At 46.0% G+C, this 27,230-nt stretch overlaps 2 protein-coding genes across 5 annotated transcripts in view; both read right to left on the minus strand.

Annotated features, from left to right (window-relative positions):
• LOC130149110 (T cell receptor alpha chain MC.7.G5-like) overlaps positions 1 to 27,230 on the minus strand; it is a 95,936-nt gene that overhangs the window by 44,365 nt on the left and 24,341 nt on the right. The gene's annotated exons all lie outside the window — the stretch shown is intronic.
• On the minus strand, positions 880 to 18,195 carry LOC130149116 (Ig heavy chain Mem5-like). Its single transcript, XM_056338419.1, has 8 exons — positions 18,114 to 18,195; positions 17,305 to 17,606; positions 16,249 to 16,256; positions 8,636 to 8,694; positions 3,318 to 3,599; positions 2,625 to 2,678; positions 2,175 to 2,291; positions 880 to 1,543 (listed from the first exon to the last, which is right to left on the minus strand). Exons 1-7 carry the CDS (start codon positions 18,169 to 18,171, stop codon positions 2,176 to 2,178), a joined length of 879 nt encoding a protein of 292 aa, XP_056194394.1. The 5' UTR covers positions 18,172 to 18,195; the 3' UTR covers positions 880 to 1,543; position 2,175.

A 27,230-nucleotide genomic window follows, 5' to 3' on the forward strand; every position in this document is an offset into this window, starting at 1 on the left:
CATCAGAAAATCAGGATAAAAATACTAGTGAACCCCTCCCTCTGATTTAGATTATGGTGGTAGAATGCACTAAATAAGCATTTTACTGTTTTTAGATTTGTCATGCAAAATTCACTTATCTTCTGCATAGGGTGAGGGTCTTCCTCTAGGTGTCTGCAGGGTCTGAGGGACTAACCTGACAAAGCTTAATTAAACAGACCTTACTATGCATTCTGTAGATGCTGTCTTAAAGCCAGCAGTAACTCAGTCAGCATGTGAAAAACCTTATTTCCCCTTCAGGATGTGGTTAACTTGTTTCTCAAAACAAGGAGTTAATCTTACATGGTGTAACTTAGTCATGAATGTTGACCACAGCATCCTGCTTGTTGCTTGTGAGAGAAAGATGAGCTGGGGAATGTGTGTGTTGGGGTCTTTTTAGCTAATAACCAAGCTGCTGTGGAAACTATCACTCCATCAAACACAATTTCCTGTTGGCCTCTTCCTAGTATCAGTGAGTGGAAAAAACCATGTTTTCTTCTCTTCTGATATGTGTAGTTTCCTTCCTCCTGCTCATATTGAGCTCTTGACTGATTTCTCCTTGGACATGTGTGTCTTTTTGCCATGATGCAAAATATCTTGCTGGGGTCTCTTCAAAGTGATCTGAAGGATCAGACCTCATTCAAATCCCCTAAGTCTAGAATTCATGGCCCTACTGAAGCTTTTTAATGTGCCGAAAAGAATCTCCACTTCCCTGTACAAAGTCTAGAAAAGACAAATTCAGCCAACAGGAAATTTAGGTTATCAAAGCTGCATTTCTAATCCCAGTGGTCATTAGAACAGTTGGATTTCAGCAATGTCCATCTCAAATTCAGAAGTAAAAGCATGGAACAAACCACAGTATTTTGGCTCAAGTAAAACTTTATTTTGCTTATTACTACAGTAACCCAAAACTCATGTGCTGTACGCTTTGCAAAAGAAATACAGGTTTAATAAAGAAATGCTTCTATGGTTGAACATTGTCTGGTTGAATTGAATCACTTCAGATCCAATACAGGTCTTCTCATCTACACTAGAAACTTATTGTTATTAAAGCTATCTAAAAAACATTAAAGCTATAATTAGCATCTACTGTGCCTTAATTCTCCAATCAGTAATACATCAATTCTACAGATAGCAATGCAACATGCCTTCAAAAGGTGTTTTAAAAGGGTCACATATCTGCAGTGAGGATTGGATTTTTCAAAACTGTTGAAGTAGGTTGGATAATTATCTGCAAAGGCTAGAAAAGCGGGGAGATCTATTTCTGTTTAGCAGGGGGATGAGGAAGAATACACTCTCCTCAGTTCACAGAGAAAAAGAAATAGCAAAAGCAGTTACAACTCTTAAAACTATATAAACTAGCTATGCAGGATTCAGCAGTATAAAATGGCTTAAAAGGAAGGTGCCTTGTTTTCTGGATGGTTATCGTCAGCAGATTTGATGTTAGCTGTTCAGCCTGTTGTACTGCTGGTACATGCTCTCTCCTGCTGTTCTTCAGATTGCTGTTGCCTTTCTTCCCCACTGTCTGGAAGAGCAAAGTGTGTTTTAAACTACATGTAATGCAATTTGGTCTATGTGCCACTGTTCAATAGCTGTCAGATCAAGACAGAGGTAGGCTCACAAAACTTAGGTTGCGCTATCTGTTGTGCCTCTTTGGATACCTTAATTTAAAAATCCTCCCCCCTCCTCTCTTTCCTCCCACTACTTCACGTTTGTGTTTTGGCAGCCTTGCTTTTTGAATCCTTATTTGTCTTGATTTTTCTCCAGCCTTTGTGCTCTGCCACTTCAAATAGTCAATGAGATATCTCTTGGGCACTTCTGGTAATACCTGAGTTGCTCTGGCAAAGCAAGTTTGCTGCAAAAGAAATTTGGGAAACAGCCACCAAGAACTGAGGTTTTGATACAGAAAGGGGCTGTTTTCTTTGTGATTTGGGAGAGAGGGTGGGAGGTTTATTAGTTGTTTTTTGGTGTTTGTTGGGGGTTTTGTTGGTCATCATTGTTTTTTTCCCCAGAAACCTGCAAGAGTTATTTAAAGGAAACAGAGTCAGATGAACAGGTATCACTGCTTGTGGGGTTAGAGAATTATACAAAGACAGGTGGTCATTCCTGGCATGTGCTTCCAGTATTTCTACAGATCAAGCTACGTGCTTCCTTACCTCAGAAAAGAAACAACTTGATACTCATGAGTGTATTGAAGGCAATACTTTTTGCCAACAGGACTCTCAAACCCAACACAGCCATAGACAGCATGTTCGCTTTCTCCACTTTGGTATCTGTGTAGTGATAGAGAAAAGATGGGACAGATCATGGTCTAGATTTGGATATTGTGATATTGGCAGAAAAAAACCCACAGGTAATAGTTTCAGGAAAAGAAACAGCAGCAAAGGAAAAGATGATAAACATGGCAACAACAGGGGAGATGATGTCTGTCTAGACTGGATTTTTGCTTTCTGTTGCTTGCCTGTTGCTAAACTAGCTACCTTGGAAAGGCAGATTGTGTTTGATGATACACTGTATTCTGATTCCTCTACCCCTGAGAAAGTACATTTCCATGAAGATATCCCCAACATAGTGATGTAACTTCACAATCTATTTAGGTAACTAACCTTGAGCAGAGGTGTTGCAAACGTTCCCTGTTACTGGTTCTTCAGTCTCCTTTTCTGTAGCATGATAAAGAAAAGGCATTATAAACTATATCCAAATTTTAAAAAGGATTAAACAAAATGTGTGTATATATATATATGTATCTCCTTTCCTTAGGAACATGTGGGCAGTACAGTCTGAGGCTTAGATGACTAGTCACTAATTCTAACATTAATTTGAGGAGAAAATTTCTTCATGCAACTGCAGGAAACAAAAGAATTCCTGAATTGTTTTGGATTTACTATTTGAATGAGCTTCATGATGACAAAAACATTCCCCCAAAGTATCAAAAGTGGTTTAGGAAAAAAACCCGACACACCACTACTTCAACATTTTGTTGTTTTTAGAAAGGCTATTTCAGGTTGTGCTCTAGCAGGTTTGCTGATATGTGGTGAAGTATTTAGTCATAAGTAAATGTACATTTTAAAAAAAGATTGTGTCTTTTTTCCCAAAAAAAGAAGTAGCTTCTAGTTGTTACAGTTAAGATCATTTATCTTAGATGCTTTTAAATATCTTTCAGCTCTATCTACTTGAGTACCAGATGTCTTTCCCTTTTCTGCTGGTTACCCAGGGCAATGCTTACTAGCAGGAGAAATAGCAAGTGCTAGAAGACACTGCCTCCAGAAATAAGTTGCAGCTGTACCACAAAATTGTACCTGGCAATGTTGCATTGGCTGTAATAGTGCTGCTGTTGAATTTGGCCATGCAGGTCACCCCTGTGTCTTTTGCCACGTTGACCACCTTAATAGTATCATACAACCCTTCTGATGTCAAAATGGATGTACTCTGTTCATATACAACCTCATTAGAGGTCATCTCCAAGCTGATGTTCTTTGGATAGAAATTCCTTGCCAAACAAGCTGCTTTCCCAATGCTGTCATCTTCTACTTTCTTCGATTTCATCACAATGACTTGTGGGACAGAACTTTTTTCATCATCTGTAAAAACAAGCATTGTATTGTCATGATTTAATCTTATTGCAAGTTTGCTTGAGTGCTGAGTCACTTAAAGCTCATATATACTCCAGCCATGACTGATTTCTAACATTATCAATGACTAACTTCCTTTTTTTGTCATTATTTCTTGCTGCTGCTTCCAAAGATCACACCAAAGACAGAAAGCGTGTGTGAAAGTAGGTTTTTTATAGCAGCTTTAATTCCACAGGATTCTAAACTTCCTGTTGCCAAAGATTGTGCCTATATGTGAATTCTTTATTTTATAAGGGACCTGCAAATGAGGAGAGAACTTTTATGCATGCCACTCCAAGAGTCAAATTATTCTGCTTTCTCAACAATTTAATTCCTAAAAATAACACTTCTATCAAGGACTGTCTTGTATATTGGTGAGACATGAAGGAATAACTTCTTTCTTTGCTCTCCCTTCCCTCCCTCGAATCTTCTTCTGATGTGGTTAAAAGGTCTAACCATAGCAAGAGCAGTAGGGCAAAGAGAAGTCAGTTTGTTGCTTCACTGTGGTACAAGGTTACTCCATTGAATGGCATTACTTGCAGAAATGAAGTACTGCTGCTGGAGTGGGGTACAAGGTTGATCTTTTCAATAACATGCTCAAATGAAAGAAGGATTTTTGTCTTGAAGATGGGAAAGTAGGAGAGAAGCAACCAGAAGTTTGTGAATTCCATCTCTCCACTCCTCCAGGAGTTTCTGATGAGGTCAAGAACTTTCAATTGTGGGAGAGGTTTTCCCCACTAGACATTGCACAAGATGTAAGAGATTCCAGTGCAGTCTGGAGACAATGAAAAGAGAATAGGATTGGTACTTGGTTCAACAAAAGGTCTTGTGCCTGTTCCAAAAACCATGACCTTTCTCATTCATATGCTGTGCCATATTGTTAGTCCCACAGCACCAGGGGCAGTTAGAATTTGCAGAATTTGTATAATAAACTGATTTGAAGGGAAAGACACCTTGAGGCCTATGAACTCGATGTCCATGGACAAATCTTACAATCTGCCTTAGTTTAGTGTAATAACCTTCAGCAACAGTCCTTTAGCATTAAGATACCCATAAACATCAAGGGATGAAAAACGTGCCCTATAACTGGAGTTCTGAAAGAATCTAAAAGATGCTGACAAATTTTTGTGGGATCTGGGATCTCTGCTCTCTCACGCATCTTTTAGGAGAGTTACTATGAAACTTGCAGATGTATTTTTTTCATTTTGGAAAGAATTCTAGAGTTGAATTCCCAATTCCAAGCAATATAAATGAATGAAAAAGGCTTGACAACTGCAAAAGCCTGAATTGAAACTATATAGCAGTAGTCTTTTCCGGGAATTTCTTATAAGACATACAAGTAATGAAAAAAGATTGCTTAAACTTGAAGAAGATGTCTTTTAAAGAAAGAGTTGGTCTCAAAATAGTTTACTAGCCAGAAAATCATTATGATATCATGATTTTTTTAAAAAAAAAATAATATCTTTGCCCTCAGGTCATAGGTGGAGAAACTAGGGTGATTCCACATACAATGCCAGGACAATATTAGCAACATGAATTATAATAAAAAAATGAAACTGAAAGGAATCATCTAGCATGCTTCCTTGTCAAAAAGGGCTCATCTTATAAAAGGCTATGAGGCATATCAAAAAAGATTTACATGTCCAATTTGACATCCTGATGGATCTCTGCTAGAGAGGTGCATTAGGCTTTGAATTTTGCATGGCATCTGCCTTGCAGTCTGGTCAAGAGATCCCTCAGGTCTAAAATTTTGTTCATCACAGGATGTTTTTTCAAGGTTTGATCAAAGGGCTCTGATTTTACTCTCTTTCCCCACCACCCATACCCTGCCATAACTTCATGGGTTGGCTCTACTAATAAACCAGGCACAACTCCATGCTTGTCAACACCTACAGCAAACAGATGCCAAACAGGAATTAAACATTCCTTGACTTCATTTGACCTATTCAATTTAACCCAAACTCTGAACAATTTAGTGAAATTAAACCAGTACAGAGATCTTGGATAAGATTCCATTTAATGCTTTTGTACATTATTCTTCCCTTTTCTCAGTGCTGTCCTTCAAACTCTGACAGAATAGAGTCTTAGGAACTCAAATGTCAACCTCCACAGAAACTTTATATCTCTTTAGACTGCCCAAGTGTGATTTTAAAACCTAACAATTACTACAAAAAGCTTATTAAGATGCCTGAGTAAGTCGACAGACATTAGGTACCAAAGAAATTCAGCAAGACAGCAGACAGGACTTGCTCTTGTGGACCCCAGATTCTTTGGCGAGTCCTCAGAATTGGGTTCAGCGTGTTTTTTATACTTAAATTGTCTAATTATATATAAAAATGCTATACATAGAAAACGTAAAGTCTAACCAGTAACTTCAAGGCATGGGGGACTGCCTTACTATACAGCCTGAATTTTAGGAGGAAGAAAAGGAAAAAAGTGAAAATCCAAATAACAACAACTCAGAAAAGATTAATGTATAAATAATACCTACTTGGCTCCACACTCAGTTGAGTCCCATTCCCAAAAACAAGAGCAGCATTTACACACAGTTGAAAAGCGTAAATCAAAAAAGGCTTATTTCGCTGTTCCTCCTACATACATTTCCTTTCCCGGTACTGTTGCATGGTTTTGTCAGAACCTGTTAGTCCTGTGCATTCTTTGTTACCTGAGATATTTAAAGGCTTTTCTAGTTTTCTGATCTCCAGTATTTCCAAATAACCAGTATACCAGCAAGCTGCTTCTCTGGCATAACTCACTCAGTGCAATGTAGTTAATAAAACAGAATTACTTCTTTATCAGACCCCTGAAGCCTCAACTGAGTCCCGTTGTTTTGCATTACCTGAAAAGAGACCCATGAATTCCTACCACTGCTTATTTTTGGGAGGGATTAGGGATTTGTGTTTTACATTCTGTCAGTGGCATTTCATTAGTACAAAAAGTTGTACTTCTTTTTCCCTTCAGTCATACAAGGTCATGGAAGAACTATATATTCCAAATGTTGTAGCCCTTAGTATTCTTAATAAAAGTTTTATCTAGAATAAACAACCGAGTCCTCAAGAGAATGTGTCTTGAATATCTTATAGTGACTGCTAATGCACATTTTCCTATGTCATTTTGGTTTTGGGGATTCTCAGAAGATTTGGGTAATAAAGTATGTCTGTTCTTAGCATCTTAAAATGCATATTAGTATCTCCCAAAGAAATCCAGACTTAACAACAAAAGGGTCAGGTTGCTCAAATTCTGAAAATTTTGTTTTCAACTTGTTAATTATTTCAACAGAGACTAAGTGACTTAGAGGCTTAAGGCCTTTTATCTCTTAATGTCAAATATAATCATAATGTCTTTGTGCAGATTTGAAAATGTCATCCTATCCTTAGCTAGAAAAGAGAAATCATTTAACAGCATGGAAACTTCACTCAACTGAAGTGTCATATAATTTTGCATTAGGATGTCAGAGAGGATAGATAAGCAGGAAAAGCAGAGAAAGAATAATTTAAAGCATTCAGGCACAGGAGGAGACAAGGCTAATACCTTTCTTTTGTGAAATGAATTGTTCTCTAACCCAAGTTTTGGGAAACTTAATGAAGATGGTTTAGAATTTTGAATAATGTACTGAAAATTTTTCCTTACACCAAGAATACCTGTTGCACTCACAACATGTGTGAGCCACATGCTACCTTCAGCTGATAAGGAACAAATATTTTCTTGTCAGCAGAACCAACACACTAAACTTTTTTTAAAAAGACGTATAAGACCCTTAATGTGAGAAAGGAGTATCATGTCAGCATTTCTGTAGATGTCTAACATGGCAATACCATTCCTCAATCTTGTTGTTTGGTTTTTTTCTTGCCAAATTCTACTATTCTCTATGTCATATTCAAACCAATGTAGACCGATGTTAAAATAATTGCATCTGGCAGTTTCTTATGGTCCTACATTTACAACAGGACCTGCTGGTTGGAAAGAACAGATCTTTCTTCAGAATTATAACTTTGTATTCCTTTGTCCCTTTGGAATTGGAAGTGGACTTAAATTGTTCCAAAATAGACATTTATTCCCACACAAAATAACCTACAGACCTGGACAGATATTAGGCATTACCTAAGGGAGCCACGTGCCCTTCTGGAATGAGAGCAGGATGTTTTAGCTATGTAAAATTACATGGGACATTTTTGCAGTACTGTAAAGACATGCAGACCTCTGAAAACATTGCAACAAGTCTTAAGGTATGCACCTGGATGCTTAATATAATACAAATCAACCTAACAAACTCCCCTGCTGCCCCAACATTCACACTCCCACAGAAAATCTTGGGGTCACGTCCACCCTTTTTGTACATTGTGAAATTCCAAATAAAGACAGAAATAACTAAGGCTTTTCATAATCCCTGCTAACCACATCTGCATTTTCAAAATCTAGGCAACTTGGTAGCCAACTTTCATTAATTCTAAGTGGTCTTGGATATGAGGCAGTTGTGAAAATTCAAGCCCAAGGATAGTTAACCTCCTTCTTCCTCTGTCTCCATGACAGTGGAATTACTTACCTGGTGATACTATGAGTGTACTGGCAGTGTCAAAACCTAACTTCTCACACCAAGAGCCAAAGATCTGTCTCAAAACTTCTCTCCACTGTCAGCTCTTCACTGAACTGTGCATTCCTGCTCAAAATGAGGCAGTGAACCCTGGAGGATAGGGCACTTCACAGTAAATTTGTGCCACAGTCCTATCCAGACTGGAAATAATTATGACATGTTAAACTTAAGCAGTACACACCAGGTTGGGGATCATGGAGTAACGGTGATATATAGAGTTAGCTCAGTTGTTCCTGTTAAGCTTTCTTAAGCAGATACAAGCTGAGGATTCAGCTTGAAACCCTAGCCAAAGAGAATACATTCTAGGGATTACTGCAGCAGAAAATTCTTACAGTGAACTCAAACCATTAGATTCCTTTGTCATCCCCCTCCTTAATTTTAACATCATTTCAAAAAATAAAGTAATGGTACTTACTTGGTTCAACTGTGAGAGTGGTCCCACTTCCAAATAAAAGCTTTTCTGCACTCACACTGCTAATACTTACTCCAATAAACAGCTCTTTCTTCATGGTTTTCAAAAGTGTTGTAAAAACAGGAGATGAAAAGCCAGATATTTGTCCTAACTATCAACATATGCAACTCCATGAGGGTACCCAGAGCCACACTTTCTTCCAAAACCAGAAAGGGAAAAACAGTACTTGAATAGTTCAATAATTGCAAATAACTTGATTGAGTACAGAATTTCCAAGTTCTCCCTTTCCTCCAGCTTTTAGAAACCCTGTGAGGTCTGTATTTCCAGGACAAATAGAAACATGAAAAGAATGCTATATTTATCTCCTTAATCATTTCAGTCACCCATCTTCTTTCTTCCTGAAAATATATTGCCTTTTTCCTTCTTTAGGTTTTTGTACAGGGCCCTACGTTGTTTATATCATTGTGGAACTCCAGCCCCTAGACACAGTGATACATTTCATTACAAAAACTCTCTCTTCCTTCTTTTTCACTATACAGACTTTTGGATTACACAGGCAGTCACATGACTTCTCGAGTGGTTTTTAACACAAAATACCACATGAAGAAACTTTCAAAGAAGTTTTCAAAGAAGGGTCTAAAATAATACCAGAAAAGTAGAATTGTAAGTGGAAACTTGGGGATTACATGACACCTCTGAAAAGTCTCATGGAGTTAAGCTGGATAGAAAGCAGGAAAAAAAAAATCAGTAATTTTAGTGCTATCTCAGAGCATTTTTCAGAGCATTTTATGAAAATTCTTCTGGGCTGCCGGAAGCTGTTTTTTTACCTTGAATTTTGTTTCAGTGCTCAGGAGTATGAGGAATGTGCCTCATCTGGGCTTTTAGAATTGGTGTTTGGGGGTTATTTGGTGCCTTAGAAAGTCTTCATGCCTTTTTAAGATGAGAAAGTAGGCAAAATGATTGTTCTTTGTTAGGTAGGGGCACTGTACTCATGGAAGTATCTACTAAAGAGTAAAGGAGTTTTTGCATATTTATCAAATCCTTCCTGAATATCAGTTTCTGCATTGTTAGCACTGTCTAGACCTTGATAGCAAGAAATGGACTCAATCTCAGAGACACTGTGGCTTCAAGAGTCCACTCCTTCCTCTTCTAGCAAAGGAGAGGCATATTGAGTCTGTGCCCATCAGGATGGGGAATGGAGATTCCCATTATGATAAAGGCTGGGAGCTTATGACTTCTGACACCAAGAGGAATGGTCTTGCTTCACCTTAAGTTTTGCAGCAACAGAACATAGCAAATGAGGAGCTGGGAGCTCTGTCAAATGAGGAGTCTGAGCCCATGAGCCACACAGGAGCACCAAAAAAAGTGGTGAGTGTTAGCAATGAAGGCTCCCTGCTGCACGGAACAGAACCCCCCTCTGACAACTGGGCCTGTCATCTAGGGAGGTTTACTCCTTGCCATGGACTTGGATTCGGGACATTGTTAAAAGTCTTGCAAAACTTACTACACCTACCTGCTATTACCTCCTGCTGCTCTTCCATGTGGGTATGATACTGCTAGGGGAGTCCTGGAAAGTAGCAAGCAGGCTCTGGGGGTGATGGTCAAGGGCATGTGGACCCAGGTGGGTTTTCTCTTTGATCCTACTGGTGAGGTGGAGGGTAGTGAGAAGGAGTGGATGGATCCTGCTGGATCCTGACTAAATGAGACAAAATCGTCTTTGCCAGCCTGGTAAGAAGGGTAACTAGGAACAACAGGGGAGGAGAAGAATGATCAATAATCAAGTGAGAAAGTGGTGGGAAGGATTGGTACAAAACATATGAGGAGTGATATGAACAAGACAGACTTCATAATAAAAATTTTTAACAAAAGAGCTGAAAGGGATGCACTTCAAGTGTGTGTACATAAATAAGTATATATGGGGAAAAAAAGGCCTCATACTGTTTCTGGGAAATTAGCATGGCTGGGTGCCTCTTTAAAGAGCCTGTGTAGAAACACATGCAGTATGGGGAGCAAACAAGAGAAATTAGAGCTCTGCTAGTAGTTGCAGGGCTATGATCTCATTGATAACATAGAGATGTGGTGGGAGAGCTCACACGACCCAAGAACTGAAATGCATGGCGAAGTGCAGGTTAGCGTACATTGCCTGGGTTCCTCTCCAGCATGACCCAGTTTTTCCTCCGCAGCCTGGTTGCAGAGCTATGGGATCAGGGAGGTGTAGTGGGAGAGCTTACTGTAGTGAATGGAGCCAGGCTGAACAGGAAAGACAGGCTGGGAAGGTGAGGAGGAGGAAATGCCCTGTCTGTGAGGAAGCAGCTAGGATGCATATACATTTGGGATGTACAATGAGCCAGCTGATAGCATATATGTCAGAATTAGAGGGCAGATCGGCACAGGTGACACTGTGATGGATGACTACTAGAGATCACATGATCAGGAAGAAGTAGACAAGGCCTCCTTCAGACCACTGAAAGAAGCTTCACATTCACTGGCCCTGGTCCTCATGGAGTACTTGAACCATTCCAAACATCTGTTGGCAGGACAGCACAGCAGGGCTCAATCAAGTAGTTTTCTGGAGCAGAGCGATGAAAATTTCCTGACACAAGTGACTGATGAGCCTGACCTCCTACTTGCAAACAAGGAAGAATTGGTGGTAGATGTGAAGGTGAGGGGCAGCCTTGGCTGCAATGATCATGCAGTGTTTTGAGCTCAGGATCCAGAGAACAGGAAGCCATGCATGAAACAGGACTGCAGCCCTGGACTTCAGGAGAGCAGAATTTGAGCTCTTCAGTGATCTTCCTGGAAGAGTGCCATGGCTTATGGTTCTGGACAGAGAAGAGGTTTAGGACAGCTGCTTGATTTTCAGAGATTAGCTCCTTCAGGCTCAAGAATCATTCATCTTGACAAAGCAATGTCAGACAAAGGTGACAGAAGGCCAGAATTATGAACAAGAGGCTCCTGAATAAACTCATAAATATTTAATACAAAGGAACCATACATGATTCAAGTCCTTCTTCTGATGTCTAGTAGCTGGGAGATTGCTTCTGGTCTCCTGTTCTTGTTTTTCATGCATCTGCTTCTGGACACTGTTGGATATGAAGTTGAAGGGATCTTTGTTCTTTCCAAAAAGTGTGAACAAGTCTTACCTACTCTGTGCTCTGGTAAAAATAGAACATAATGCTAAGCTTAAATGGAAACATCTAAGTACAGTAGGTTAATGCCCACTTGCTCAACTTGAGCTGACTATCAGATGTCTAAAATGACATGCTTGCAAGACTCAAGATCTGATGCTGAACGTTGAGGAAACTGTTCTTGCATAGAAAGGTCTTTCTGCTGTCTAAGTAATTCTGGAAATCAAATTTGTGTATGTGCATACAGTGGTGTGAGGAAAAAGAGACTATATAGGGCACCATGTTCCCACCTTCAAAAGCAGTCAGTGAGTGAGATAATTTATGTGTAGATGTTCAGTCTTTTTCAATCACTGTGGTACGTAGTTCACACAGTGGTAGACAGTTGTACAAAAACAACTGCTTTTTTCAGTGCCAGGTGATGTGTTCTCTTTCATGTCCTTTGAAGAGCTAGATTTTATTTTCCTCTTCCTCTACACTTTTCTACTTCTGAACAATCTAATACTATTCCAGAAGTTGCTATACACTAAAACTATTATCAGCATTGCCTTTTTTAGCAGATAGGGTAGTATTAATATTCTCACTAAAATATTGCCCATACTTGTCAAAAAGGGATATTGTTCCTTTTGAGTTGTTAGAGCTGTTCTCACTTAAATGACTTGATCACCATTTGGTCTTTTGAGAAACATCAAGACAGTTTGGGTGAAATATTTTAAAGACTATCTGGGGACCACCTGCCCCAGTCTTATGAATTTTCAGTTGAGTTTCTTTCTACATTTTATAAGTCTTGCTGGACCTTCAAGTAGTTATGTTCTCAAGGCCTGTTTTCATGCAAATAAAAAAATAGAACATGTTTATGAATTGTTCAAAAGTTATTCTGGTTTAGCTGATAGTGGTTTGATGTGCTAAAGTTGCTTATTTACTCAGGTATTTGATTTTTAATATTTATTGTTAGAGTGCCATTTTTATAAGGGGCTTGGGAGTTTTTTTCCTGATTATATGCACCAATTTTTTTCCCAGTTTCTTTGATCTTGTGAGGTAGATTATTTGACCACTGACTTGGCCATGCTTTGGACTTTTGATTTATTTATATGTGCCTTTAGCTGAGTTTGAAAGTGGGGAACATCTAGTTATGGCTGACTAAAGTTGGCTTTTAATTTTATTTTTATCTTATGTTAATGATTTGATTAATGGTTACCTGGCATTGTAAGGCAGTTTCTGAATCCTCAAATCCAGTTCTAAGACACAAAAGGAAATAGTGTTATTTCATCCTGTTCACAAATCTGCATGGTTCCATACTGTAGTACTCAATATTTATTTGCATTATTGTTACCAAGTGCAAAGGCCTATTTCTCATTTTTAATCACTGTTTTAACAGCAGTGCTGCTATATTTTCTGATGTATTTATTATATGTATTCTCCACCTTACTCCCTCCCTTCTCCAGGAAAGCTGTCCAGTTGGCTGGCATGATACTTTCAGTCTCCCAAACCATTGGCAGGACAAAGAGAACAAGCTCTAAATACCTCCTGCAACAGGCCTGGGTACATACAGGTGCCCCCCTACACCCTTTGCTTGCTGCCAAATCTTCTCAGAGCAGTGAGACCACACCCTGCTTGTCACTGTCACCAAGATCTCAGATGCAGTTAAACAGTCTTTTCCATTTGGGTGGCCACAGAAACACCTGCCTTCAACAGCCTCCTGCAAGCCACATGCTTGGATCTGTTTGGTTTAAAAGTTGAGTTCTGCCTTTGTTTTTCCTTTCTCTGTCCTGGTGCATGCCCTCAAAAAAATTGCAGGACATGCTCCAATAGTGCCAGTGACATGTTAGAGAGCATGTTTAGGCTGTGTTCCATGAGGTGATACTGAAGACCTTCTGGAGTTCTGCTTCAGAGGAAATGAGAACAGAGGGAGTCCCCCTTCCCTGCAGAAAGCTGTCCTAGGCAGATGAAGATAGGCTTTGGAGGGGAACTAGCAGGTAGTTTGGGCACACATGCTTGGTTGTATTCCTTCAGCTCTTGCTGAAAGGCCTACCCTGCTTCTTTCCAGAAGAAACTACCCCAGCCCTTCCAGCATAATTCTTCTTGATCCCCCCTCAAAACCTCCATTTGTATTTTAACACAATTTCCTTTTTTTGAGAACACCTCACCCTGAGCCTAGCTCCCAGCATGGCTAGCTGATTTCATCACATGTTTATAGGAGACTGTGTCCATGACTTTTACTGGTAAGGAGAGCTGCTTCTGGAAGACATCTCTCAAGAAGGTGACTTTTCTCTTAAAGGATGCAGTGGGCATTATGTTCTTCTGTTTCATGGGATTCAGTTACCCCATTCAACGTTTCTTCCAAGACAGAAATATTACTGGCCATTAATTCCTTGGAGACACTATCGATGAGCTTAGGAAACTAGATATTTAAGACCCAACAGTAGTTCACAAACTTCACTCTGGAGAGGACAGCTAGAAGTAGTGATTTAAAAACATATCTATAATACCTGCTTGGGGAAGTCCCTAAGCTGCTGAAACCTACAACAAAGGAGAGTGGTTAACAGAAGAAATAAAGTAGCATTTGCTTTGTATTTATAGCCATTGCAAGACATCTGACACTGGCCTGACAGGCAGTCTACTGTGTTGCATGACTCTTAACCTAATCCACTGCAGCAATGCTTCCATAGAGCCAAACAGAGTAATCAGGATAGTTTGGGGATAACTGACCTCCCATGTATCTTTAACTCTTGTATAGGGTAATGAGTCCATGCACACAAGCATATGGATGCATCTGCATACGTCTCTGTATGTCTTCCATGAAATTCTACACTTCCAAATAAAGAAACGAATGGTCAGTACTCAGAATAAGAACATGTGTGTTTATTTACATGGAGACAAAGCTAGGAGTGCAGAGATGAAATTTTGCATTATATCCTGGGAAAAATCATCTTGGCAGTGCAGTTCCTGGTACAGTGCCACTCTCTTCTCAGATATAGTTGACTATCATTATATTCCTGCACATTACCCTGAGACTCCCTAAACAATATGAGATATACAAATGAGTTCTGCATTTCCATGTTAAAATTTTAATTCCTTCAATGCTCATCGTGTTTCTTTGTCATGGTTTAACCCCAGCCAGCACTTAAGACCCACACAGCCACTTGCTTATTGCCCTTGGTGAGATCAGGGAAAGAATCAGAAGGGTAAAAGTGAGAACTCATGAGTTGAGATAAAGAGATTTTAATACGCTAAGCACAAGCCATGTGCACAAGCAAAGCAAAATAAGGAAGTTATTCACTACTCCCCATTGGGAGGCAGGTATTCAGCCATCTCCAGGAAAGCAAGGCTTCATCGCATGGAAAGACAAATGCCATTATTCTCCCCCCATCCTTCTTCTTTCCCCTACTTTCTATACTGAGAATGATGTCATATGGTATGGAATATCCCTTTGATCAGTTGGGGTCAGCTGTCCTGGCTGTGTCTTTTCCCAGCTTTTTGTGCACCACCAGTCAACTCACTGGCAAGGTGGTAGGAGAAGCAAAAAAGGCCTTGAGGCTGTGTAAGCATGGCTCAGCGATAACAAAAAAAGCCTTGAATTATCAACACTGTTTTGCTCACTAATTCAAACAGTGACCCATATTAGTCACGATGAAGAAAATTAACTCTACCCTAGCCAAAACCAGCACATTCTTCCCAAAAGAACCTCAAACCATCTTTTCCTGTCTCTTTCTGCCTATGGGAGAGACTGAGAGGGAAGCAAGAAGGTAACAGCATGTTCATGGTTTTCATGTGTGCTCAAGAAAGAGTCTGCTGCTGCTGCAGCGCCTCTCTGCCCCTTTCCAGGAAAGTCAGCCCAGACTAGTCTCAAAAATCTAGGAACAACCTTGCCCCGAAGCAACCACAAGAGGCCTGGCTGGATTTAAAGCCCTTCTTCCAGTTCTGCCCCAGCCCTGACTGTGTTTCAAGCACTGTGCCCTTTTCCAGCTCTCTGGTGTGGCAGGAATAGGTGGCTGTTGTCTGCAGCTGATGGCAAGAGCACTTCCAGTGACAGCTGGTTCCTGGAGGGGTTTGCAGATCTGGTGACTCGGGTCTGGAAGCATGATGCCATGTGCTGGAGTCCCATAAAAAGCAATTTCAGCGCTATATGCTGCAGGTCCCTGCCAGCAGTCTGCCAGATCCAGTCCCAAGCGTAGCTGCTGTCAGTGATGGGTACACCACAGATGTGGCACATAAGTGTGACAGACCCTGAGACATTCCCTACCATGGGGCCAGAGGTCCCTATTTGGACCTCAGAAAGGGCACCTGCAACTTTGGGAGAAAAGGATGAACAGGCAGGAACAGCTCAATCAACTGCTTCATCTACTCTACCACTTCCCTAGGCTTCTGCTTGTCATGTCTAGGAACTAGTAGCTCCAAATACACATGCTCACAAGTTCTTGCTCCTGTTATAGTCTCAGTTCTGGGAGAGAAGCACGGACTTCCTCTTTCTCCACGGTGCTGTTAAATGACCCTCCGTACTTTACCATTTCCTCTGCTCGTTCCTCAGGAAGAAACACTCATGGCCACACTAAGTCGACCTGAGCCCAAAACTAGAGCAGGGCTATTCACACATCTCACCAGCTAAGCCACGACGGGGTACCTGTACTACTGGGAACTGACAGAAACAGGAACACTTGTTTTCAAAGGTGAAGAGGTTTTGGAGTGAGAGGAGTGAAGACTGACAAGAGATGTGGGAAGACGGCAGGCAAAAAGGGTATAACAGAAGGGGACACAACCAATTACAACATCTTGGTCAGAATCAAACATTTGAAAACTGTATGCTGTAACTCTACAACTCTCAGGGAGCAGCACTGAACAACTGTGGGAACAGGACGCCTAGAGAGGGAAACCTGGCAGGAAATATGTGTGAAAGCTCAGACAGGATTCCTGCCCCGTGGAAACAACACAGAAGTAGCGAGCAGAGTCTTGGGGGTGCAGGGCACAGAGAGACAGAGATGACTCAGAAAGGGAACTGTCCCGGAACGCCGTGGCTCGACCCTCCACTGATGCTCCACAATTTATAGCACCAAATGACCAGCAGGCGGACACCCACTCGAGTCCGCCACCGAATGCTTGACGGTACCACCAAACATCAAGACCCTTGAACTGGAATCCGGATCCGCGGCAGGAGAGCACTCTTTGGGTCTGGCCATCCACTCAGTTTTTAACTCAGAAGAGAGTATGCCCATCCACGCTATGAGCACCCAGGATGGGGATCAAGGCAAGGCAGAGAGGTGCTGCAGACAGCTAAAGTAGCCAGGCTGGCTGTGTGACAAGGAATATACTGGACATCCTCTGCAAAATAGAACGCTGCTTTTGGGACTCAGCAGAAGGAAAGGGACAGTGCAGGGAAAGCAGCTCTTGCTGAAAAGCTGGACCACCCACCATGCACAGCGATGCTCTCTCCCTCCCTGGGAACACTCCAGAGCTGCCCTAGCACTCCACTCCCCAACAGTCCCACCGTCTGGGCCAGACTCCAGCAGGTTTCTGTGAGAGCTCTGCTGGATTCCCTGCCACCGTGTCGACTGAGCAGAAGTAGCGGGCAGAGTCCTGGGGGCGCAGGGCACGCAGAGCGAGATATAACACAGACTGGGAATTGTTCCGGGACACGGCGGCTCGACCCTCCACTCCTGGCCCGAATTTAGTGACTGAGGAATCCTTCCAGATAACGGACACCCACTCGAGTCCGCCACCAGGTGTCTGTCGGTACCACCAAACATCAAGACCCTTGAACTGGAATCCGGATCCGCGGCAGGAGAGCTGCACGGAGCCCCCGGACGGTCGCAGCCCCCCACCGGCCTCCACCAGCCTCGGCTGCGCCCACACCCCTGCGGACAGAGAGCACAGGCAGCCGGGCAACCACGGCCCCAGGACGCTCCCCGCCGCCCGCCGCCCCTCGCCCCGCCACGGCGGCCGCTGCCCCTCCCGGGCCCGGCAAAGCCCCAGGCCCGGGGCAATGCCCCGCCTGCGCTGCCCGGCGCTGAGCCGCGCCTGCTCCCCGCGCTCCGGCACGGCCGCTGCCCGAAAGCATCCCTCTGCCTCCTCACCCTCTGCCTCCTCACCCTCTGCCTCTCTCTCTCCCCCTCCCTCTCCTGTCTTTCCCTCTCCCTCTCCACTCTGTCTCCCCTCCCCTCCTCTCCTGCCTTCCCTTTTCTCCTTCTCCCTCCCTCTCCTTCTCCCTCCTCTACCTTCGCTCCCACTCCCCTCCCCCTCCCTCCCCCTCTGCCTCTCCCCATCACTCTCCCTGCCCTCCCTCTCCTTCTCCCAATCACCCCCTCTCCCCCTCCTCCCCTTCCCCGGCCCGGGGCTCGCTGCCCTCCCCGCCCGGCTCTCACCTGCCGGCCCCGCGGCCCAGGCCAAGGCCAGCAGCCACGGCCCCAGCCCGACCGCCATCCCGCCCTGCCGCGCCGGGGCCGGCGGAGCCCAGCGGAGCCACGCGCGGGCCCGGCCCTGCCCGCCCCGACGCCGAGGCCCCCCCGCCGGCGCAGCGCCGCCGCCCCCGCCCGCCCCCGCCAGGCCCGGCCCGGCCCGGCCCCCCGCGCCCGCGGCCCCTGCCGCCCAGGAGAAGGGGGGCGCGGGGAGGGCTGCGGGGCAGGGCCCCGGGCACAGCAGCAGGGGCGCGGGGCCCCGGCACACGAACGCTCCCGGCCCGCGGCTCACGGCGCCCTCCCGGCTCGGCGCCCTCCGGGCCCTGCCGAACGGGGTCGGCGCCTCGGCCGCCCGCGCCTGGGGCCGGACCCAGACCCCTCCTCAGCCCCCGCCCCAGCCCCAGGGACGGCACGCCGGCCCGCAGCGGCCCCTCGCAGCGCCCTCCCCGTGCCCCGCACCCCCAGCCCGCCCCGCCCACACGGCCTTCCCCTGCCCGCGGGGACCAAACTGCACAGAGCGCTGTGATACAGGAGCCTCAACAGGCTGGAGAAATGGGGTGATGGGAGCCTCTTGCAGCTCAACACGGGGAACCAGTGAAGTCCTCTACTTGGGGAGGAACAACGCCATGCTCAGGGCAGGCTGGGGCTGTTCTACTTGAAATAACATTCTCTGAAAAGGACCCAAGGCTTCTGCGGGACAAGCTGACCATGAAACAGCAAAATGCCGTTGCCGCAAGGAGGGCGAATAGTACCCTGGCGTGCACGGGGAGGAGTGCTTCCAGCAAGTCAAGGATGGGATCCTTTCTCTCTACTCAAGCATAGATGAGGTCATACCTGGAGTATTACATCCACTTCTTGGCTTCCCAGTACAACAGAGAGTTGGATATACTGGAGAGTGGCCAGTGAAGGACCACGATGACGGTTGTGGGACTGAACTGCCTCTTACCTGAGGAAAGGCTGAAAGACCTGTGACTGTTTACTATGGAAAAGAGAAGGCTTGGGGGTAGTGTCTTATCAACGCATAGAAACATATAGAACTTCAGAATCATGGAATCATTTGGGTTAGAAATTACCTTTAAAGATCACCTTGTCCAACCCTCCTGCAATGAGCAGGGATATCTTCAGCTAGATCAGGTCACTCAGAGCCCCATCCAATCTGACCTTAAATGTGTCCAGGGATGGAGAGTCTACATTATCTCTGGGCAAACTGTTGTTTCATTGCCCTCACTGTAAACAATGTCATCTTTATATCTAGTATGAATCGACCCTTTTTTAGTTTAAAACCATTTACCCCTTTTCCTATCGCTTTAGGCCCTATAAAAAAGTCATCCCCATCTTTTTTTATGTATATAAATAAATATGTACATATATAAAGCTCCCTTTATACTTTGAAAAGCTGCAGCAATGTCTCCCTAGAGCTTTCTTTTCTCCAGGCTAAACACCACCAACTCTCTTAAGTTTTACTCATAGGAGAGGTGTTCCAGCTCTCTGATCATCTTTGTGGCCCTCCTCTCCCATTCAAACAGGTCCATGTCTTTCCTGTGCTGAGGACTCCAAAGCTGGATGCAGTACTCCAGTTGGGGTCTCACCAGCATGGAGTGGAAGGGCAGAGTTACCTCTCTTGACCTGCTGGCCATGCTTCTTTTGATGTACCCCAGGATGTGGTTGGCTTTCTGGGCTGCAAGCACACATTGCTGGCTCATGTCCAGTTTTTCATCCACCAGTACCCCCAAGTCCTTATCTCTCAGATAGGGCTTCTCTCAATCCTGTATTGATATGGGGGTTGCCCTGACCCAGGTGCAGGACCTTGGGTTTGGCCTTGTTGAACCTCATGAGGTTCACAGGAGCCCACTTCTCAAGCTTGTTTAAGTCCCTCTGAATGGCATCCTGTCCCTCAGGTATGTCAGCTGCCCTACTCAGCTTCGTGTTGTCTGCAAATTTGCTGAGGGTGCACTCAATCCCACTGTCTATGCCATTGATGAAGCTATTAATCAGTAGTGGTCCCAATACAGACCTCTGTGGGACACCTTTTGCCACTGATCTCCATCCAGACATTGAGCTGTTGACCACTGCTCTCTGGATGTGACCATCCAACCTATTCCTTATCCACCAAATAGTCCATCCAACAAATTCACCTATCTCCAACTTAGAGAGAAGGATATTGTGAAGGACCACATCAAAGTCCTTACAGAAGTCCAGACAGATGACATCCGTAGCTCTTGCCTTGTCCACTGATGCAGCCACTCAATCATAGAAGGCCATTCAGTTGGTCAGGCAAGATTTGCCCTTGGGAAGCCGTGCTGGCTGTCCTGGATCACCTCCCTGTCCTCCGTGTACCTGACCATAGCTTCTAGGAGGATCTCTTCCATGATCTTCTCAGGCACAGAAGTGAGGCTGAGGTCAGTAGTTCCCAGGGTCATCTTTTCTACCCTTTTTAAAAATGAGTGCAATGCTTTCCTTTTTCCCAGTCACTGGGGACTTCACCTGACTACCATGACTTTTCAAGTATCATGGAGAGTGGCTTGGAAACTACATCAGCCAATTCCCTCAGAATCTGGGATGCATCCTGTCAGGTACAGAGACTTATGTATGTTCAGGTTCATTCCTCAGGTGGTCTCAAACCAGATCATCTCTTACAGGGGAAGGGATTTTGCTCCCCTAGTCCCTGTCTTGTGGTCCATCCACTTGAGAGGTGTAGGAAGAGAGATTGCTAGTGAAGAGTGAGGCAAGATTTGTTTGAGTATCTCAGCCTTCTCCTCAGCCATTGTTACCAGTTTTCCAGTCGAGTTCATTGGGAGGTGTACGGGGGCGTGTGCACTCTCTTTGACCTTCCTTTTTTTGCTGATGTACCTATAGAACTCCTTCTAATTATTCTTCATGTCCCTTGCCGAGTTCAGCTCCAGCTGCCCCTTGGCCTTCCTGACCCCATCCTTACACAACTGGGCAGCATCCCTATAGTCTTCCCAAGATACTTGTCCCTGCTTCCACTGCATGTGCTTTTCCTTCATGCCCTTTAGTTTGACCAGGATGTCTTGACTGAGCCATGCGAGTCTCTTGCTTTCCTTTCCTGATTTCTTACATCTAGGGATCAAGAGTTCTTGTGCTCTATGGAAAGCAACCTTAAAGATCTGCCAGCTCTGTTCTGCTCCCTTATCCCTGAGGGATTTTTCCCAAGAGGTCCCATTGACTAACTCCTTGAACAGCTGGAATTTTGCTTTCCTAAAATTCAGGATCCCAACTATATTTTTTACCTGTCCCATATCCCTCAGGACTGCAAATTCCACCAGGATGATCACTACAGCCCAGGCTGCCTCCAGTTGTGACATCTGAAGGAAGGTTCAAAGAAGACAGGGCCAGGGCCTTTTCAGTAGAGCTCAGTGACAGGTCAAGAGGCAGTGTGCACAAACTGAAAAAAAGAGCGCTCCTTCTGAACTTCAGGAAACACTTTCTCACTGTCAAGGTGACCAAGCACAGGTTGCCCAAAGAGGTTGCTGGGTCTCCGTGCTTGGAGGTATTCACAAGCTGTCTGGAGACAGTCCTGGGCAATTGGCTGTAGGTGGCCCTGCTTGAGTAGGGGGGCTTGGACCAGATGACACCCTGAGGTGCCTCCCAAATTCAACCTTCCTGTGATTCTGTGAAAGACTCACAGGCTCATTCACATCCTTGCAGGTGATATGTGCCAGGGAAAAGGGGAAAACTGAAAGTCTAACTGCTATGTAAAGTCAGTTCTTTGCCATTTGAGGAGAGGCGCAAGGGTGCTTATCATAGAATTATCAAAGGAACTTATTCTTTTGTATTTTAGCTATGCTCATTGCTGTGCCTTTGCCTGATATAGAGGAAAGCAGAGTCTTTATATGTGGCTGATTAGTGACTATTGTTTGCATAATCAGAATGTACTTGTCCTACACTGGATGAGTACACACTTGTCCTGCATAGGTGGTACAGATGTATGGCAACTGCTGTATGAATCTTCACTCCTCTAAACCCATGTCCAGTGCAGGTGGTGGTTATCCTGAATTCTGGCTGATTGCACTTCTGGCCATGCTTATATGCCTGATTTCATTAAAGGGTTAATCTTCTATTGTTTTGTCATCAGTATGGGGTATTCTGAGTCAGGAAGAGCTGGCTGGCTTTGGTTGGATCTTCAGGTCACATTGACCTTGAGGTAAAAGCTCATAGTCTCAGATAGTTTCCATTCTTCTAAGCAAGTGGTATTGCAATTAGCATCTTGCCTTTCACAGCTACTCCCCTGATGACTTCTGGAAATAGCTTTTTATAGGGGTGTTTAGGAAAATTTGCTTTCCTCTTTTGGCTTCAAGTTTCAAATATGGCACTCCAGAGATAAATATGCAAGTGATACAAAGTAATATGGGTGGGTAAAAAAGTAGCATACAGAGGAGCTATTCAGTATGCTTATGTTAGCTGTGTTTCTGATGTCTATTTTTTATGGTGTGTGGTCTTCTGTTAGATAGTGGTGTGTTGTTCTTTTGTGAAGTTGCAGAGACAGATACAAACGCATGTGATGAGGTTGTACAAACTAGGTACACAACACAGAGCCTAGCTTTGAAAGGATGGGTAATAACATGGATCCACGTGTATTTGACTGGTTGAATGGCTGCTTCCCAGAGCCTGAGAGGCCTACTGCTGGCCACAGTGTGTTGCTGGAGGTAGGGTTCATGGAGAGAATAAAGTGGGTACATGGCGTCATGTTGGCAGCACACGAGGTCAGGAGGAAAGACTAGAGGTCTTTCCCCCAGTCAGAAACCCAAAGATGCAAGAGTACTCCCAAAGAATTCCCAGACCTCAAAGCTGTCTCTTAAAAGCTCTGGTGAGCCATCAGGCCTAATGCTGTCCTTTCAGGTTCCCCAGAAAGAGCACAAGAAAAAAAAAAAAAAAAAAGAGCACAAAGAAACATTTGCAGCTAATGGCCTTCCAGTCAGCGTGATTCAGTTAGTGGAGGAGTGGACTCTTCATGAAATGATGGATTTTCCAGAGCCCGCTTATTGGAAGGATTTCAGTCCCTGTTGCTATTTACCATATCCTGCCTGTATGACACAGTTTTGGTGAAGAACGGTGGATTGGGTCTGGCTGAGCCCCATAGCAGCCCTCATCGTGCTGTCCTTTGTATCGGTAGCTAGAAGAGTGGTGATAACACACCCATGTTATGGCTACTGCTGAGCAGTGTTTGCACAGCAGCAAGGCTGTCTCTCCAGCACCCCGTCCTCCCCACTAGTAGGCTGGGGGTGGGCAAGATCTTGGGGGGGAACATAGCCAGGACAGCTGACCCAAACTGACCCTACAGGATATTCCATACTATATGACATCTGCTCAGATATAAAAGCTACAAGAATGGAGGAGGAAGGGGGAGGGGGCACTGGGTTTTTACAGAGTTTGTCTTCTAGAGCAACCTCTATGTGTATGGAAATGCTGCTTTCTGGGAAGTGGCCAAACATCGCCTGCTGATGGGAAGTAGAAAATAACATCTTTTGTTTCCCTTTGCTTCTGCACAAGCAACTTCTGCTACTGTTTCATTAAACTGCTTTTATCTTGACCCACAAGGGTTTTTTTCATCTTATTTTCTCCCTCCCCTGTTCTGCTGAGGAGGGGAGTGATAGAGCAGCTTGGTGGGCACCTGGTGTCCAGCCAAGACCAGCCCACCATGAAGGGGAATAACATGGATCCACGTGTATTTGACTGGTTGACTGGCTGCTTTCCAGAGCCTGAGAGGCCTACTGCTGGCCACAGTGTGTTGCTGGAGGCAGGGTTCATGGAGAGAGTGGAGACAATTAGATCAGGAAATGATTGGTAGAGGCTCTCCCTTTTCCACTCACAGCCACCTGAAGGCCACTGGTGGAGGACTGCAGGGGGTACAGGCAGCAAGTTGGCGGCACATGAGGAGGAGACATTAGAGGTTGTCCTCCCAGTCAGAAACCCAAGGATGCAAGAGTACTCCCAAAGTATTTCCAGACCCCAAAGCTCTCTTAAAAGCTCTGGCTGGCCATCAGGCCTGATGCTGTCTATTCAAGTTCCCAGAAAACAAGAAAACAGGAGCAGAAGAGAAGCCAGTTTTGGTCACAGGATGGTTAGAAGAGTTGAGGCTACCATGGACCTCTGGAAAAGGTCTAGTTTAACTCTCCTGCTTAAAGCAGGTCAACTGGTGTCGAGTGGGTATACTGCATGAGGCTGTGATGGAGTTAATTTTCTTCATAGCAGCTTGCGTGGGCAGCTGTGATAATTTGTGACCAAAACCATGTTGATAATGCACCGATGTTTTAGCTATTGCTTAATAGTGCTTACACAGCATCAGGGCCTTCTCCATTTCTCATGTTGCCCACCAATTGTACAGCTGACCAGAACCAGCCAAAGGGATAATGTGTATAGCATGATGTTATGTGAAGCAAAAAATCTGGGGGGAAAGGAGGAAGAAACGGTAATATTTGGAGTTATGGCATTTATCTTTCCCAAGTAACTGTTATGCATGATAAAGGCCTGCTTTCTGGGAAATGGCTGAATATCTGTCTGCCAGTGGGAATCAGGGAAAGAATTCGTTATTGTGACTGATTTGTGTGCAGCTTTTGCATTACTTCTTAAACTACCTTTATCTCAACACACAGGTTTTCTGACTTTTTCTCTTCCATTTCTCCCACCCACCCAACTGCCGGTGACTGAGCTAGCAGCTGGGTGGTGCTTAGCTGCCTACTGGGGTTAGGGATAGTAGGCTGTCCACAATTTTGTCCAGTTCAGTTTTGAATATCTCTAAGAATGGAGACTACACAACCTCAAGTATTTACATACAGTGATGAATTCCCCTCTAGAATTTTCTTCTCTACACTACATCATAACAGTTCTCTTAGTCTCTCCCTGTATGTCAGATGCTCCCTCCTCATCTTTGTGGCCCTTCATTACATTTACTTTGGTATGTCCTTGTCTTTCCTGTGCTGGGGAGCCCAGGAGTGGATGCATTCATCCAAAGTCTCATTTGGGGACAGCAAAAGGTAGCATGTCCCTTTCATAATCCAACGTTTGAAGACTGTATGCTGTAACTACACAACTCTCCAGGAACAACCGTGAACATCAATGTTACACACCTCCCCTCAAGCTCCAAGGAGTGCAGCCGGGATCCTGGTGGGTAGTTTGTGTTAAAGCTAAGCTGGATTTCCTGTCTCTGTGTGAACACTGCACAGAAGTAGCGCGCAGAGTCCCCATGATGAAGAAGGTGCAGGCTGAGATATGTCTCAGACTGGGAGTTGTCCCGGGACACGGCGGCTCGACCCTCCACTCCTGGCCCAATGTGAATCACTAATGAACTATGGCTTATCCAGGACACCCACTCCAGTCCGCCACTGGGGCCCTGACGGTACCACCAAATTCCGAAATGCCCGAAGTGGAATCCGGATCCGCGGCAGGAGAGCTGCACGGAGCCCCCGGACGGTCGCAGCCCCCCACCGGCCTCCACCAGCCTCGGCTGCGCCCACACCCCTGCGGACAGAGAGCACAGGCAGCCGGGCAACCACGGCCCCAGGACGCTCCCCGCCGCCCGCCGCCCCTCGCCCCGCCACGGCGGCCGCTGCCCCTCCCGGGCCCGGCAAAGCCCCAGGCCCGGGGCAATGCCCCGCCTGCGCTGCCCGGCGCTGAGCCGCGCCTGCTCCCCGCGCTCCGGCACGGCCGCTGCCCGAAAGCATCCCTCTGCCTCCTCACCCTCTGCCTCCCCACCCTCTGCCTCTCTCTCTCCCCCTCCCTCTCCTGTCTTTCCCTCTCCCTCTCCACTCTGTCTCCCCTCCCCTCCTCTCCTGCCTTCCCTTTTCTCCTTCTCCCTCCCTCTCCTTCTCCCTCCTCTACCTTCGCTCCCACTCCCCTCCCCCTCCCTCCCCCTCTGCCTCTCCCCATCACTCTCCCTGCCCTCCCTCTCCTTCTCCCAATCACCCCCTCTCCCCCTCCTCCCCTTCCCCGGCCCGGGGCTCGCTGCCCTCCCCGCCCGGCTCTCACCTGCCGGCCCCGCGGCCCAGGCCAAGGCCAGCAGCCACGGCCCCAGCCCGACCGCCATCCCGCCCTGCCGCGCCGGGGCCGGCGGAGCCCAGCGGAGCCCAGCGGAGCCACGCGCGGGCCCGGCCCTGCCCGCCCCGACGCCGAGGCCCCCCCGCCGGCGCAGCGCCGCCGCCCCCGCCCGCCCCCGCCAGGCCCGGCCCGGCCCGGCCCCCCGCGCCCGCGGCCCCTGCCGCCCAGGAGAAGGGGGGCGCGGGGAGGGCTGCGGGGCAGGGCCCCGGGCACAGCAGCAGGGGCGCGGGGCCCCGGCACACGAACGCTCCCGGCCCGCGGCTCACGGCGCCCTCCCGGCTCGGCGCCCTCCGGGCCCTGCCGAACGGGGTCGGCGCCTCGGCCGCCCGCGCCTGGGGCCGGACCCAGACCCCCCCTCAGCCCCCGCCCCAGCCCCAGGGACGGCACGCCGGCCCGCAGCGGCCCCTCGCAGCGCCCTCCCCGTGCCCCGCACCCCCAGCCCGCCCCGCCCACACGGCCTTCCCCTGCCCGCGGGGACCACCAAGATACACGTGGAGAAAAGACTCCCTGCGCCTTCCCCCTTGCCCCGTACTCCTACTTCACGCATCGCAGAGCTCCGTCCTCTCCACCGTCACTGCACCCTCGCAAGTCCCTCGTCATCCCTGCTGTTTCTTGGTGCCTTCTTTTTCTTCCACACCGAGCACTGGACACATAGCCAGTTCCCAAGTGTGATGACCAGTAGCATGAAGTCTAGCTGGACACCAGTATCTAGCAGTGTACCACAGAGGTCAGTGCTGGGTACAGTCCTGTTTAACTCAGAATCATCGAATGCTTTGGGTTGGAAGTGACCTTAAAGACCACCTAACTCCAAACGCCCCTTCCACTAGACCAGGTTGATCAAAGCCCCATGCAACCTGGCCTTGAACGCTTCCAGGGACGGGGCATTTGCATTTTGTTCCAGTGTCTCACCACCTTCATAGTACAGAGCTTCTTCCTAGTATCCAATCTAGATCTACCCTCTCTTAGCTTAAAACCATCACCCCTTGTCCTGTTGCTACAGACCCTATTTAAAAATCATCCACATATTTC

This window comes from Falco biarmicus, chromosome 4, assembly GCF_023638135.1.
Source record: "Falco biarmicus isolate bFalBia1 chromosome 4, bFalBia1.pri, whole genome shotgun sequence".
In the NCBI taxonomy this organism is placed as follows: domain Eukaryota; kingdom Metazoa; phylum Chordata; class Aves; order Falconiformes; family Falconidae; genus Falco; species Falco biarmicus.